This window comes from Cupressus sempervirens, unplaced genomic scaffold, assembly GCF_028749045.1.
Source record: "Cupressus sempervirens isolate cs-2001-9-10 unplaced genomic scaffold, ASM2874904v1 CseChr00s100002_03, whole genome shotgun sequence".
NCBI classification, from domain to species: Eukaryota; Viridiplantae; Streptophyta; class Pinopsida; order Cupressales; family Cupressaceae; genus Cupressus; species Cupressus sempervirens.
This window is the reverse complement of record NW_028322207.1, coordinates 1042648-1057363: the sequence shown is the minus strand read 5'-3', so window position 1 is coordinate 1057363 and position 14716 is coordinate 1042648. Positions and strand designations below refer to the sequence as shown.

Here is a 14716-nt window from a genome sequence, read left to right as displayed (position 1 = left end):
TTTTTTAAGATTTTCCAATAAAATTTCTACCCTTTCTGATAAGTTTTCTCAATTTATAATCTACTGGAGAGAAATTATATTGAACAATTAAAACATTCCATGTACAGAATAATTTCCCAATATCCAGAATGCACAAACATGATATATATTCTTTACCAGAATTATCCAAACAATCATTTAGCAAATACTAAGAAGACAGTAATTAAAAGAACGTATTTAAATTATGCAAATCTTCACAAGCGTCTACCTAGACACTGATGCTAATTTGCTAGGCTCCAAAAATCTGTAGAAAACAATTCCCCTTTCAAAACTTTCTCCTTCTCTGAAATTTTCCTTCTTCTCCTCCAAAATTCCCAGCCTCCTCAAAAATGAACTCCCAATTTGTGAAAAAGGAGTTCTCTCCCTAAAATCGGGGCACTAATTGTGCATTCACCTCAGAGAACTCTTTGCTCACACCTTTTTAACTCTTTATTAACTTTTATTTATCTTTCTTTTATCTTTTCCATGCACATACAATAATCCATTAAATTAATTTATTTAATCTTTACTTGACCTCTTTTAAATTGATTTATTTAATTTAGTATCATGCACGTATTATGCAATCATAAAACTTTTAATAATTTAATTTTCTTTTCCCACTTCTAAATTTATTTTTGAACAATAATTTTGATAACTATCCATTAATTTAAATAATAATATTATTTAGCATTTATTTAAAAATGCACTCCAAATATATATATTATTATTAAAATAATTAAATATTATCATGTTCAAATTTAAACTTATAGATTTATTCTCAAATTTAATTCTTTTATTTGACTCTTTTATATAATTAATTTCTCAATTAATTAAATAAAATATTAACATAACATATAATTTTCTATTAAATTAAATTATTAATTAAATTTATTTAATTAGACTTAATTAACAGAAAATTCACCAAAACTCAAAAGTAAAAATACGAAAACCCATCATAGTAAAACACATACAAAATTCAACTAAGGGTTTAAAATCATGAATTAACGTCATCCGACGCATTCGAAAGGTACATGACTCGGATACTTGTCCTAATTGTCAATTAGGACGAATGGCTCAAAGGTTTAGGATTTGGACTTAAGAATTTATCTCCCCTCTCTTACCATTGAGATAATGCGATAGGGTACGCTCATCCTGGCAATTCAAGGAAGTCGATACTCGGTACCTGCAACCTGCATAAAATCCACGCATGTACATACACAATATATACTAAGCTAAACAGGCAATGGCAGGAAGTGGTGCATCGTGTAGATCTCGACTAGCAGGTAACTACAACTCCCTTCCTTAACCACATCATAAACATCATACATAAAGAAAACAAACACGCACACTATACACATGCAGTATGGGGTAAGTATCCATCAGAAAAGACATAGGATAATCCATCTAACTAAACATCATCAATAATCTAACAGCATTGTAATAATCATCATGCACACATGAAGTATAGAGTACCAAGTAATCTCATCATATATCAATTGAGTCTAAAACAATAACTAATAATCTCCAGAGAATGCTACTAATCATCAACATAAAACTGGTCTAAAAGAGTTTGGCAATGATAGCAGAAATGCAACTAGAAAAATGTAGACTAGGGGCAAGCACTACAGTCAGGCTCTCCTGGCCTTCTTTGGCCTATTGTATCTTTGTTGTTTGTTAAGGCTCAAGACTTAATGTCTATTTCTTTTGTAAACTATTGGCTTTCAGGCACCCGTTAAAACCTATTTTACTTAATCAAAAACTTCACTTTTAAATTCTCCTATCAAAGCAAATTTTACCTCTTCCTTCTTAATTTGGTGTAAAAAATGTTGACCACCCATTAACATCACTCTTAAACTTGGTTCAACAATAGCATGTTCCTCCTCCAAGGGTGTAAGAATGTGCTTGTTCTCATTTTTCTCAAAAGTGTGAGTATTGTCTCACCCATCATTCATAGTCTTTATGTCATATTGTTAAGGTCTTCCAAGAAAAATGTGGCATAATATCACATACTATTTGATCTTTGTAAGTTCCTATTTGTAAATCCACTTTACACTATTCATTAACAAAACTTTGATGCCCTTTTTGCAACCATGATACTTTGTAAGGAGTAGGATGCATTACCTTTTTCAATCCTAGCTTCTCCACCATATCTATTGAAACTAGATTGTCAGTGCTCCCACTATCTATGATAACCTTGCAACATTTTCCTCCACTTTTGCATGTTATTCTTGGCAAATTTTTCTTGAGGTGGTTCTTTCACCTTCTTGTTGTGTTTGAGCAACATTTTTTCACCAAGAGTGATTCACCCATTCAAGTTCACCATTATAAGTGGTTGGTTCATGTACGTATTCCTCTACTTCACCTTCAAAATGTGTGCACTCCTTTAACTCGTGGTAGGATTTTTTGGACACTCATAAGATCTATGTCCATATTTGTTACATTTAAAACATTTTCCAAAAAATCCTCTACCAATTGAATAAGGCCTTCTTCTAAAAGAATAGTTACCTTGATATCGTTGTTCTTGTCGATGTGAGCTACTAGCTTCTTCTTTTTATGCTTTACATTGTCCTCTACCTCCTTGTGATCCCCTTCCTCTAAAATTTTGACTTTTCCCTCTCAAGCTTTGTGTTTGTTTGTTGGACAATTTCTCTTCTACTTTAAGAGCATATTGGTATGTTTTCTCTAATGTTCCAAAACAAAAGAGTTTAATTTCATCTTGGATATTATATTTCAATCCCTTGAGATATCTAGCAACTTTTTCAACATCATCCTCAATGTGACCAGCTCTAATTGTCAGCTTATAAAATCCTTCTGTGTAATCTTTAAACTGTAATGTCCTTTTGTCTAAAATTTTGTAATCTTTTGAAAAGATTAATTTGGTAATCTTTGGGTAAGAATTTACCTTTTAGTTTTGCTAACATTATGTCCTAATTGTTGATCTTGACCTTTTCTTGATGCATCATTTCATCTTGTACTCCATCCCACCAAATGGATGCATGACCCTTCAATCGGGTTACGACAAATTTCACTGTCATTAGCAACATTTTCATATTCAAAATACTTGTTCATTGCACTAATCCAATCGATCAACTCCTTAGCATTCAAGTTGCCTTCACACATAGGTACTTCCATCCTTGGCCTGGAACCAACTTCCAAAATTGTTCTAACAGTTCTTTTTTTCAGCTCCTTCATCTTCTTCTTCTCGTTGAGGTAGTGCCTCTTCATCACTGACGTCCCCCATGTCAGCTTCTCTTCTTTGTGCAAGTTCCATGGCTTCCAACCATGCCTCCATGTGTCTCATCCCCTCTAGAATTTCTGCATTGGTGGCTTGCCTTCTTGGACCTCTTCCTCTTCCTCGTCCTCAAACTCTAAGTGTCATCTCCTAGCAAAAGTCTTGTCTCTCACTGACTGAGACTTCTTCACTTTCAGACCCCAATAATGATAGAGGGCTGAAAAATAGTCTTCTTCTCATACAAATTTTGATTTTTTTTGTAGTAATATCAAAATGCTAATTTAGAAAAATATTTCAACTATGCAACCAACATTTTACACATTCTAATAAAAATTTGTCACCTTCTGTCTAAAACTACTCATTTACTAGATTGGATTCTTAAGAATGACTTATGGCTTTAGATGCTCCTGGCTCCTAGATTTCCGAAACATTTTGAATTTCTCCATTTTGTTATGAAACGAGAAATTTATGGACACTTAACTAAGGCTAAGTTTTAAGGAAAATCTGCAAACTCTTCTATAATAAAACACTTCATACACATCAACCCCTTTGAAAGGGATTTTTTTCTTCGCGTGAATTGTCTCTTCAGGTCAACTACCAACATCAATGATATTTTTGTTGTTGTTCCCTTTTAACGACATTTCAAGTCTTTAGCCTTCAATACAAAATATCCTCAACTGGCTTTAGCAAGTTTTCAAATTGAAATGCTTCATCATCAAGATCTTCAATGGCTCTAATACCAAAAATGATGTGCAACAAGAAAGAAAAGATACTCTAAAATTTTCAAATGATAAAATTGCACTCAATATCATGGAATTTATTTTATTAAACACACGTCTACTCCAGTCTTAAAAGCTTGTAAACTTAGAATATTTATATGAAACTTTGGAACTCCCTAATCCACTAAATCTGGAACTAATTACTAACTTCGCATTATTACCAATTATCTAAAATCTTATCTAACTAAAATTAAAATAAAACCAATTCAAAATATTTATCTTCTAGAATTCTATTCTTGGTGATTTGTTGATTTTGCATCAAGTTGCAAGGACAACTTGTAGGTATCAAGGCTATATTGTAGGTATCAAGGCTATTCATATAATTAAAAAATGTGATGTATTGGTTCAAAAAGTTTGAATGATCTTGTTCACAAATATTGAAAATTTGGAATCATTTATTGGTAGGTGGTGTATTGAATTCTAATTTTAAATTCTATCAAATAGAGTAATAATATGTTCCAAATATTCAATAATATAGATATTTTTGTAAAATATCTTTACAAAATAAATTAGTATTATGTTATATATATTTTTTTTTTGATAAATTTGTCAAAATATTACAATTTTTTTTCCAATATTTTAAAAAATATAGATCACTTCATTTAATACATAGTCCAATTTTTGAATTGTGTTAGATAATCAGTTGGTGGGAGAGTTAGCAAAAGGTAAAAATACTATTTAGTCTTACAACATAGACTCTCATGACACCTAAGGAGACTTATTATTTTAGAGATAATTAGTTTGTTTGGAAGTTAACACAAAGTAAAAATGTGATTTAATCTAAAAAAAACATCTCAATTGCACAGGAACAAATCTCTTCAATACACTCATAACACCTAAAAAGACTAATTACTTCTTTTTTTCTTTTTCAATAGGGTTCTTGTTCCTCCGTGTGTTATGTTGTTGCACCAAAACATATTATTTACTACAAAAATTGATTAATATATATTCGTTAAAAAAGTATACATTCTGGTAGATCATAGAATGTAATCTAAATGCTGTGGACCCTCATCCCTTACGATGTCGGGCCTTGCACTGAACAAGACTTATCCCTGGTGGCTCTTTAGCATTGATCAGATTTTCTTACTTAAAGCAAAGTACAGTGACAGACTTTAGCTAGAGCATCCACGAGACAAAATATCCTTTTCTACCATTTGTAGAGCAACACGATCCTGTTAGTGTTAAAGGATGTGGAATAAACCACTACAGATTCATTATCAGCAGCTTTTAATGATCTTCGTTAAAGCACTTTTCAACTCAGCGAAAATCTTGGTTTCCGTTGAAGTAAAATATGCCTGACGCTTTGTGGCAATTGTTTCTAGTTATATCTTACCAAATATTATGTACAATTTTGAGATGATGGGGCCAACAAGATGGCATAATCTCATTAAAATCTCTGGTTATACACCGCTAACACAAAAAGTATTTTGATCCTTTGGGCAAATTACCCTCGGCCTCGAATGAAAAATACCAGCTAGATGAAAAAGAAGAGAATTTATTACAATTGACATAACACATTTATGTCAGATAAGGATAAAAAACAATATCACTTCTGCTAAAAAATGGAATAAAATCATATATAAAGGAATCAAATCATCATATATCCAGATAATATGGTTACTCGGATGGTAGCGTTAATTTTGTCCTAAAAGTCCTTCCAACTACTTTTTTTGGGGTTGGATCATCCACGCCTCTATCACGTTGCCCTGATGTGAAATAGAGCCAACCATCCCAAAACGCAACGAGAGTTGTTTTTACGCGGTAAGGCATCTTACCAATTGTTCTCCATTTCTGCATATCAAACAGCCAAATTCAGAAATTCAAAACATTAGAATTCAAAAACAGCACGGGGAGTTGTTAAATGAAATAATCTATATGAGAATATTCAGCCACTGAAACTTTTCCATGACTTGTTCACAATAATATTTTAATACTGCATTTAATTGACGCGTGCTAGTGGGTAGGATGCAAACTGCAGGCAACCTCACTTCACATTCCACAAAAATGTATATTCTTAAGAAATCCACCACAACCTCGCAGGACAGGGCAGAAGAAAATAAACCCAAATTTGCCAATAAAAAAGACTTGACCTTTTATGCTACAAGTCAAAAGAAGCGTATGACTTGTGTTGCAAAGGGCTACAAGATACAAAAGAATGATATTTAATGCTTCTTATTAGAATGCATTGATGAGGTCTACGGGGGATAGATATCAAGTTAAAGGGGTGGTTTCTCCATCGGCGTACTACAGTTCGCAAAAGATATCCCCTTGACCAGATTTCATTCCACAAGATTAGATTTACTTATTGGAGGTACTGCAGTCTACAATAGGTATCTCCTAAACCAGATTTCTCCCCACAAGATTAGATTTACATATCTAATAAAAACATCAACTGCAATTGTTGTATCTTGCAAACAAAGATTGTCAAGGTACTGCAGTCTACAATAGGTATCTACTAAACCAGATTCCACAAGATAAGATTTAAACATGTAATAAAGACATCAACTGCAGTTGTTGTATCTTGCAACCTTGTAGACTTCGTTGTAGTTACTAAAGTCTACAATAGATATCTCCTAAACCAGATTTCATCCCACAAGATAAGACTTACATGTGTCATAAATACATCAACTACAGTTGTCGTATCTTACAACCTTGTAGACATTGTATGTACTACAGCCTACAGTAGATATTTCCTAAACCATATTTCATCCCTGAAGATTGTATTTACATATGTAATAAAGACATTAACTGCAGTTGTATTTGTAGACTTTGTTGTAGGTACTAAAGTCTGCAATAGATATCTCCTAAAGCAGATTTGATCCCACAAGATTAGACTTACATGTGTCATAAATAGATCAACTACAGCAGTTGCATCTTACAACCTTGTAGACTTTGTATGTACTACAGCCTACAATAGATAGTTCCTAAACCAGATTTCATCCCACAAGATTGTATTTACATATGTAATAAAGACATCAACTGCATTGTTTTATCTTGCAACCTTGTAGACCTCATACTTTCCCTTCTGTATGATGGTAAAGCACTTAGGGAAGTGCAACGTTCGGCTTATTATGAATACAATAAAACACATTAAGCACATGGCATGTACCATGTTCTACGTAAAAATTAAAAGAAAATATGATGATAAAGGTCCTCCACATCAGAATGATCAAAACTAAGTAAATTGGATGTAATAACCACTATTTTGCCAGTATTCAAGAGCTGATGTGATGCTAAGCAATTGAAGAACCACAAGAAGATGTCTGTGAGTGAGTGAGAGAGAGAGAGAGAGTACCATGACATTCAAATCAAACTGGAACACTTCCCCAACCAATATCATTCGTTTTGTGATGGGGTGTTTCTCTGTTGTGCCTCCTACAATCACAATAGAATTGTTCACGACCACCCATGCAAACTCTATATGAGAATCTGGCTTTGGCATGGGAGGCAACTGCTTCCATGCAGATCCATCTTCAAGCATATAAACATCACCATAAACCACCTGTGCCGATTAAAAGATAATATTGCTTATTACATGAAGGAATATCCAAAATGTAGTTTGAGAAACCATACATGAACAGAAGACAAAAAAAACTTGTGGAACATTAAAGATATATTACATCCATTACAGAAAAGAATAATTTTCATTAAAAATCTGAAAGAAAAAATAGTGAAAAATAGGCTCGTTATAAAAATTTGGTGATCAAAAGTAAAACCAAATAAAAAGATCTGTAAACTTTAAAACAATGTGGGACAAGCAAATCATCTAGAATAAATGGCATCAGTAACTTGCAAAATCTGTTTGTTACAGATTGCAAAAATTTGCTACATGACTCAAACTCTGTGATTGGAATTGCCAAAGATCTTAACTACAAAATAAACTAAGTGTCGTACTTTCTATCAAAAACATGAATGCACTTGCAACTTCAAATTCAAGCTGCCATCTGGATTACTTTGTAGCACTATTTCTTACCCAACAAATCTTTTTAGTCTATTGCCAACAACATCATTTTATTTAGCCTTTTGCACAGAAGCTTTCTGATCCAAGATAACTGGCATGAGTATCAGATATTTTCAGAACAGAGGAAGAACAGACCAAAACATCAAATCACAGGCAGAAATATTATCTATTACTTCCTCATGAATCCTCTTCACATAATACATTTAAAAGATGTAAAATAAAGTAGTCAAAGGGTACCATGATTTGAAATTCAAATCTGGGCGGAATGTAAAATGTTCACCTAACTCACTTAAATACAAAACTAACTGTCGAAAAATTCAAACGCGCGCAGTTAATGTGATGTGAATTGACAAGGTTAACCGGCAGAGAAATACCAGAAAACTAGAGTCAATAATTACATTTAACGCACCCCCTTAATTTTGACTCTATCTACATTACAAGATTTTCAATACTAACAATTCCTAATTGCTGCTTTTGAAATTCAAAACTTGCTTTTGCTAACAGCTTTGTGAATATATCTGTGAATTGATCCTTTGATTTGCAACGTTGTAGGTTGATTTCTCCATTGCTGACCAGCTCTCTGATAAAATGGTAACGAGTGTCAATGTGCTTGCTCTTCTCATGCAAGAATGGATTTCTGGAAAGTGCAATCACTGAGTTGTTTTCACTAAAAAAATGATGATTGGCTCCTTCTTTGATGCTGGTTCAAGATCACTAATCAATCTCTTCATCCACACTATTGATCACTAATCAATCTCTTCATCCACACTACTTGACAAGCTGCTGAAGTGGCTGCTACATACTCTGCCTCTGCTGATAAAATGGTGACAATTGGTTGCTTCTTGGATGCCCATGAAACCTGGCGTGCTCCTTTTGTCACCTACACTTCCAGCAAAGTCACTATCTGTGAATCCAATTAGTTGGTTGTCTTCATTACCTGCATACAAAATACCATGTTGCATTGTTCCTACAAAATACCTTAGTTTCTTTTGCCTACCTTCCAATCTGATGTCTTTGGTGATTCCATGAACCGAGAGAGAAGGCTGACTGCAAACATAATGTCTGGCCTTGTTGCTGTCAAGTACATTAGGCTGCCTACAAAGTACTTGTATAAAGTGGAATTCACTGCTGCACCTTCATCATTTTTGCTCAATTTTGTATCTGGAACAATAGGCGTGCTGATCGGCTTGCAATTATTTATTCTAAATTTTGTCAACACATATTGTGCATATTTCTTTTGACTAATGAAAATGCCCTGTTCCAATTGTTCAATCTCTAAACCAAGAAAGTATTTCATGTGACCAAGATTGGTCATTTCAAATTCTCTTTCCATGTCAAGTCTGAATTCTTCAAGATGCAAAATACCAGTGGATAGTAAATCATCAACATAGATACATACAATTAAAACTTCACCTTTCAAGTTTGTCTTTGTGTATAATATTGGCTCATTGTTGCTACGCTTGAACCCTTTATTGAGCAGATAGGAATCTATCCTGCTGTACCAAGCCCTTGGTGCTTGCTTTAATCCATATAGAGCCTTTTCAGCTTATAGACCTTTTGTCCTTGTCCTTTGATCTCAAACCTAGGTGGCTGATCAACATATACTTCTTCATTTAGAATTTCATTTAAAAATGTTGATTTCACATCTAATTGATGAATTGACCATTGGTTTTTTGCTGCTACTGCTAATACGGTTCTAATTGTGTCTAATCTTGCAACCGGTGCAAATGTTTCTTCATAGTCTATACCGGGCTGTTGTACATAACCTTTGACTACCAACCTTGCCTTGGGCTTCTCAATTTTGGCATTTTCATTAAGCTTTGTCTTATAAATCCACTTAACTCCTATTCTTGTTTTGTCTTGTGGCTAGTCTACGAACTCCCATGTGTCATTCTTCTCTATGGCTGCAATTTCATTGTCCATTGCTTCTGCCCACTCTTTCTTCTCAATTGCTTCTTCAAAGCATGCAAGTTGACTAAACATCAAAGCAAATAATACTTGTTCATTGTTGTCCTGCTGTTCATATATTTCTCTAATTGTTCTAGTCTTTTGGTTCCTTAATTGTGCTAGTGTAGGGTCTAAATCACTACTAGAAGGACTATGCACTTTTTCTCCTACTGCTATTGGAACATCTAATCTAGGCAGTCTTTCTCTTGGCTGATCAACATTTGCTGGTTCAATAATATTTGGAGTGGGCTCACTATGAGCTGTTTCATTATCTTGTTCATACTATGACTTATCTTCAAGAAATTTGACATCTCTAGATACTATTGGCTTCTTAGTGATTGGGTTATACAACTTATAGGCGTTGATGCATCACTATATCCTACGAATATGCATTTCTCACTTCTATCATCAATCTTTTTCCTCAGCTCCTCAGGCAAATGTGCATAAGCTACACTTCCAAAAACTCTAAAATTTGTTACATCTAGTTTTAGTCCACTCCATGCTTCTAGAGGTGTCTTATCCTTCACACTTTTTGTAGGTGCTCTATTCAAGATGTAGATTGAACATACAACTGCCTCAGCCCAATATTCTTTTGGTAAGTTTTAGCTTTCAACATGCTTCTTGTCATGATCATGATTGTTTGGTGTTTCCTCTCTATTACTCCATTTTTTTCCGGAGTATACCTGGCAGTAAGTTGTAAATGAATTTCTTGTTCTCTACAATATGCAACAAAGCCTTTGGAATCATATTCACCTCCTTCATCAGACCTTATGACTTTAATGTGCCTACACTCTAATTTTCTACCATTGCTTTAAATTGTTTGAATCTCTCAAATGTGTCTGATTTGTTCTTGATGAAATACACCCATGTCATCCGACTACAATCATCAATAAAAGTCAAGAAATAATAGCTCCCTCCTATAGACTCTGTTTGCATGGGGGCACAAAGGTCGGTATGCACCAACTCTAAAAAATCTTTGGCTCTATATGTTGCAGCATTTAGAAAGGCACTCCTCTTATGCTTGACAAATATGCAACTCTCACAAGCATTATGTGAACATCTATTGCTGGTAGAACTACAACTATTGACCCTTTTTGCAACATATCTAGATTGTTAAATGCTAAGTGGCCATATCTAAGATGCCATAACCAAGTTTCATCAGAATTTGTGACATACTGTGCATAACCAATAGGTTGTTTGACACTCAAGTTTAGAGGATATAATCTATTTCTTGTCATTTGAACTCTAGCAATGACCATTTTACTTGGGGTTTTGTCTAGGATAATGCAAGTAGGTCCTTCAAAACTAACTTCAAACCCATTCTCACTAATGTGGCCTACACTCAACAGATTATGCTTCAAATTCTCAACATAGTAAACATTATGGATATCTTTCTTTTCATTTTTCTTATTTACAATTGTGACAGTACCTCTTCCTAGAGCATGAACCAAGTGATCATCTCCTAACTTTATCGTGGTCTTGACTATTTCATCAAAGCTAGTAAAAAAAATTTGTTACCTGTCATATGATTGTTGGAGGCGTTGTCCAACAACCATGTGTCTTCTTTGATGTTATCTTCTGCTGCTGAGCATGATAGAAACAGTGAATGAGCTCCCTCTTCTACGTTGGGCACGTTATCTCTTCCTCTGTTATGGTCTACGTGTTTCTTGCTGCACTCACTCTCAAAATGTCCATGTTTTTTGCAGTAATAAAATTGTATGTGTGATTTATCAAATCTGCCTCTTCCTCTTTGGTTGTGAATGTGATAGAGGTTGTTGTTCTGCTTAATTTTCAGCACCATGTCTGCTATCAAATTGAAATGAACTTCTTTCTCTTCTTCCTCTGCCTCTATTTCCTTTACCTCTTCCTCTGCTGATCATGGCTTGTGTTTGTAGGGCAATCTCCAAAGATCCATTTCTCTTTTGAATTCTAGACTTATGGTTCAGCATTGAACCAGTCAACTCTTCAATGGAATATGTAGAAAGATCTTTACATTCTTCAAGAGTAGTTACCAAAGTATCATATGGTTGTGGAAGACTTCTAAGGATTTTCTCCACAACTTTTCCATCTGTGACATTTTCACCATAAGCACTCAGCTGATTTACTACATCCATAGCTTGAGACATGAACTGGTCTACAGTCTCAGTATCCTTCATTTGCAAGCTTTCAAACCTTTTTCTCAAAATCTGTAGCTTAGCATTCTTCGCCTTTTCTACTCCTTGATATGTTGTTGCAAGTATCTCCCATGCCTGATTTGCATTACTTGCTGCTGAAATTTTGGGAAAGATGGATTCTTCAACTCCATTAACTATGTTCCACAAAGCTCTTGAATCTTTCCTTGTGTTCTCTACATTAGCATTTCTTTGTGCAGCTGTCATTTGAGCTAGTTCTTGTGTATTGGGTTCTTCATACTTAGTTTCTACAACCTCCCAACAATCTAAATTCTTCAAGTAACTCTTCATTTTGATAGCCCATATAGAATAACTTTTGTCATTCAATATTGGTCCTTGTGTGCTAGGATTACTTGTGTAAGCCATTACTACTTTAATCTATTTTTCCCTTTCTCCTGAGCTATATAACAAGATTCTTTTGCCAAAAAATAGTTAGACACACTATTACCTTGATCTGCTCTTCTTCTAAGAGAGATTGTATACCCTTGGACATTTTTGTTGTGGAAGCCTCTATCTCTGTAGGTTAAACACGACTGGTTTAACTTCTGTCTTTGCAAGGTAAGAGCATGACTAGTCCACCCAAAGCTTTCAAACTTTACTCCAGCAAACTCTTGATCTTCTTCAACTTCCAACTGTTAACTCTCAACCATTACCTTTCACCCATTGGCTTTCAACCATCATCATCCAACCATCAGCTTTGATACCATATCAGATATTTTCAAAATAGAGGAAGAACAAAGCAAAACATGAAATCACAGGCAAAAATATTATCTATTACTTCCTCATGAATCCTCTTCACATAATACATCTAAAAGATATAAAATAAAGTATTCAAAGGGTGTCATGATTTGAAACTAAAATCAGGGCGGGAATGTAAAACGTTCACCTAACTCATTAAATACAAAACTAACTGTCGGAAAATTCAAATGTGTGCAGTTAAAGTTATTACAATAATAGATAAGTCGTTTATTATTAGTTAATGGTTATCTATTGTAAATATCTAGTTAGCTTTAGTTAGCTTTCACTTTTTTAGCTTTATCTCTTAGAATAGAATATTTCTATTCTTTTTGATAGTTTCCTAAGGAAATATTGCTTTATTCTTTTGTATAGATTGACCTTTTGGTCTCTATTAATAACAAGCAAGTATTTACCAATTACTTCCGTGATATGGTATCAGAACCTAGACTTCAAATTTTTTTGAATTTCTTTTGAAATTATCTGCTCCAAAAAAAAAATTGAAATTATTTCTTAAGTCTTTTACGTGCTTCGTAATACCTTGTCACAGCTAGGGTTTCAGAGACAATAATCTGTGAATTCATATGAAAAAAAAGGTGCATTTTCTTGGGCATTTTGGTCTGTGCTGTCCTTGCAAAAATGCCTCTATTTTGGAACAAATCAGGCATCTTTTTGCCTGCAAACGTCCTTTTTTCTGCCATTTTTTACCTCCATGGCTGCCAACTGTATTTTTTTTTAAACCCTCATTTCTGAGCTCGAAAAAATAAATTGATTTTAGATTCTTGGTGGGTTTTTCGAGAGCTCAACTGGGTTGTCGTCCATTTTTTCTGGGTACCTCAATTTTTGTGCCTCAATTTGCAAGCCAGTGGATCCAAAAAAGAGCAGCATATTCCTTTTGGGTTTTTCGAGCTCTCTTCTAAGTCACTTCGATTTTTCTAGGTCTTCTGTTTTTTGCCTCGAAGAATGTGCCTTCACAGATTTTCAGTCATTGAAAAACGTGCCATGGCATCTCTGACAAACATTCTGCTCGAGCATAACTCCAAATTCAATGGTCGAAATTATGGCACCTAGAAGCAGCGGATCATTGCAATTTTTGAATATCAGAACACCGATCAACTTGTTTTGGGTGTTACGAAGCGTCCGACTTCTCCGGGTCCTAATCAAGATACATGGGATCTGAAAAATTGAGAGGCAATGATGCTTCTCAAATTATCCGTGGCTAATGATCAGCCTTTTCAAATTCCATCCGACAAGACAATTGCCAAGATCTGGACATATCTCAAAAGTCTTCATGAGACTCCTAACAAAAGCACAGTCTTCTTTCTAAAAAACACTCTATTTTCTATTGTCATGGATGAGTACACCTCGCTCCAGGCACACCCGAATCGGATTCAGGAAATCCTTGATCAATTACTTGCCATTGGTTGCAAGATGGAGGAAGAGGATATTGTGGTTATCACTCTTTGGAGTTTACCAAAATCCTATGAGCATTTTATCAGGACTCTCAACATCACATCTTTTGGTGTTGATTTGAAATTCACTAATCTCTGCACACTACTGCTTCAGCAAGATCGGTGGAAACAACAATTCAATAGCAGCTCTAGTTCCACCTCCATAGAACAAGCCTTTCCTACAAAATCCTTTCAAAAGGATAAAAGCAAGTTTCAGCAGCCATCTCAATAGAAGTCTTCTACTCCAGCATCAGATGGTTCTAGAAAGAAGAACATTCTATGCAACTATTGCTACAAGTTTGGACACATGAAGGTTTAATGTCGGAAACACTTAGTTGCACAGTCTAAGAAATCAGGTTCACAGCCAAAAGCGAATAGTGCAAAGCACACTAAGCAGGTGGAATCAGCCTTTTACGCCTTCA

General features: G+C 34.5%; 1 protein-coding gene across 1 annotated transcript in view; it reads right to left on the bottom strand.

Moving 5' to 3' along the window:
- Positions 1-5182: 5182 nt before the first annotated feature.
- LOC149527820 (kelch repeat-containing protein At3g27220-like) overlaps positions 5183-14716 on the bottom strand; it is an 83533-nt gene continuing 73999 nt past the window's right edge. Inside the window, exons 6-7 of the mRNA XM_089812092.1 lie at positions 7325-7531; positions 5183-5820 (exon numbers count right to left, since the gene is read on the bottom strand). Of these exons, the coding sequence (XP_089668218.1) occupies positions 5647-5820; positions 7325-7531 (381 nt within the window). The 3' untranslated portion in view covers positions 5183-5646. The remainder of the gene's footprint in view (positions 5821-7324; positions 7532-14716) is intronic.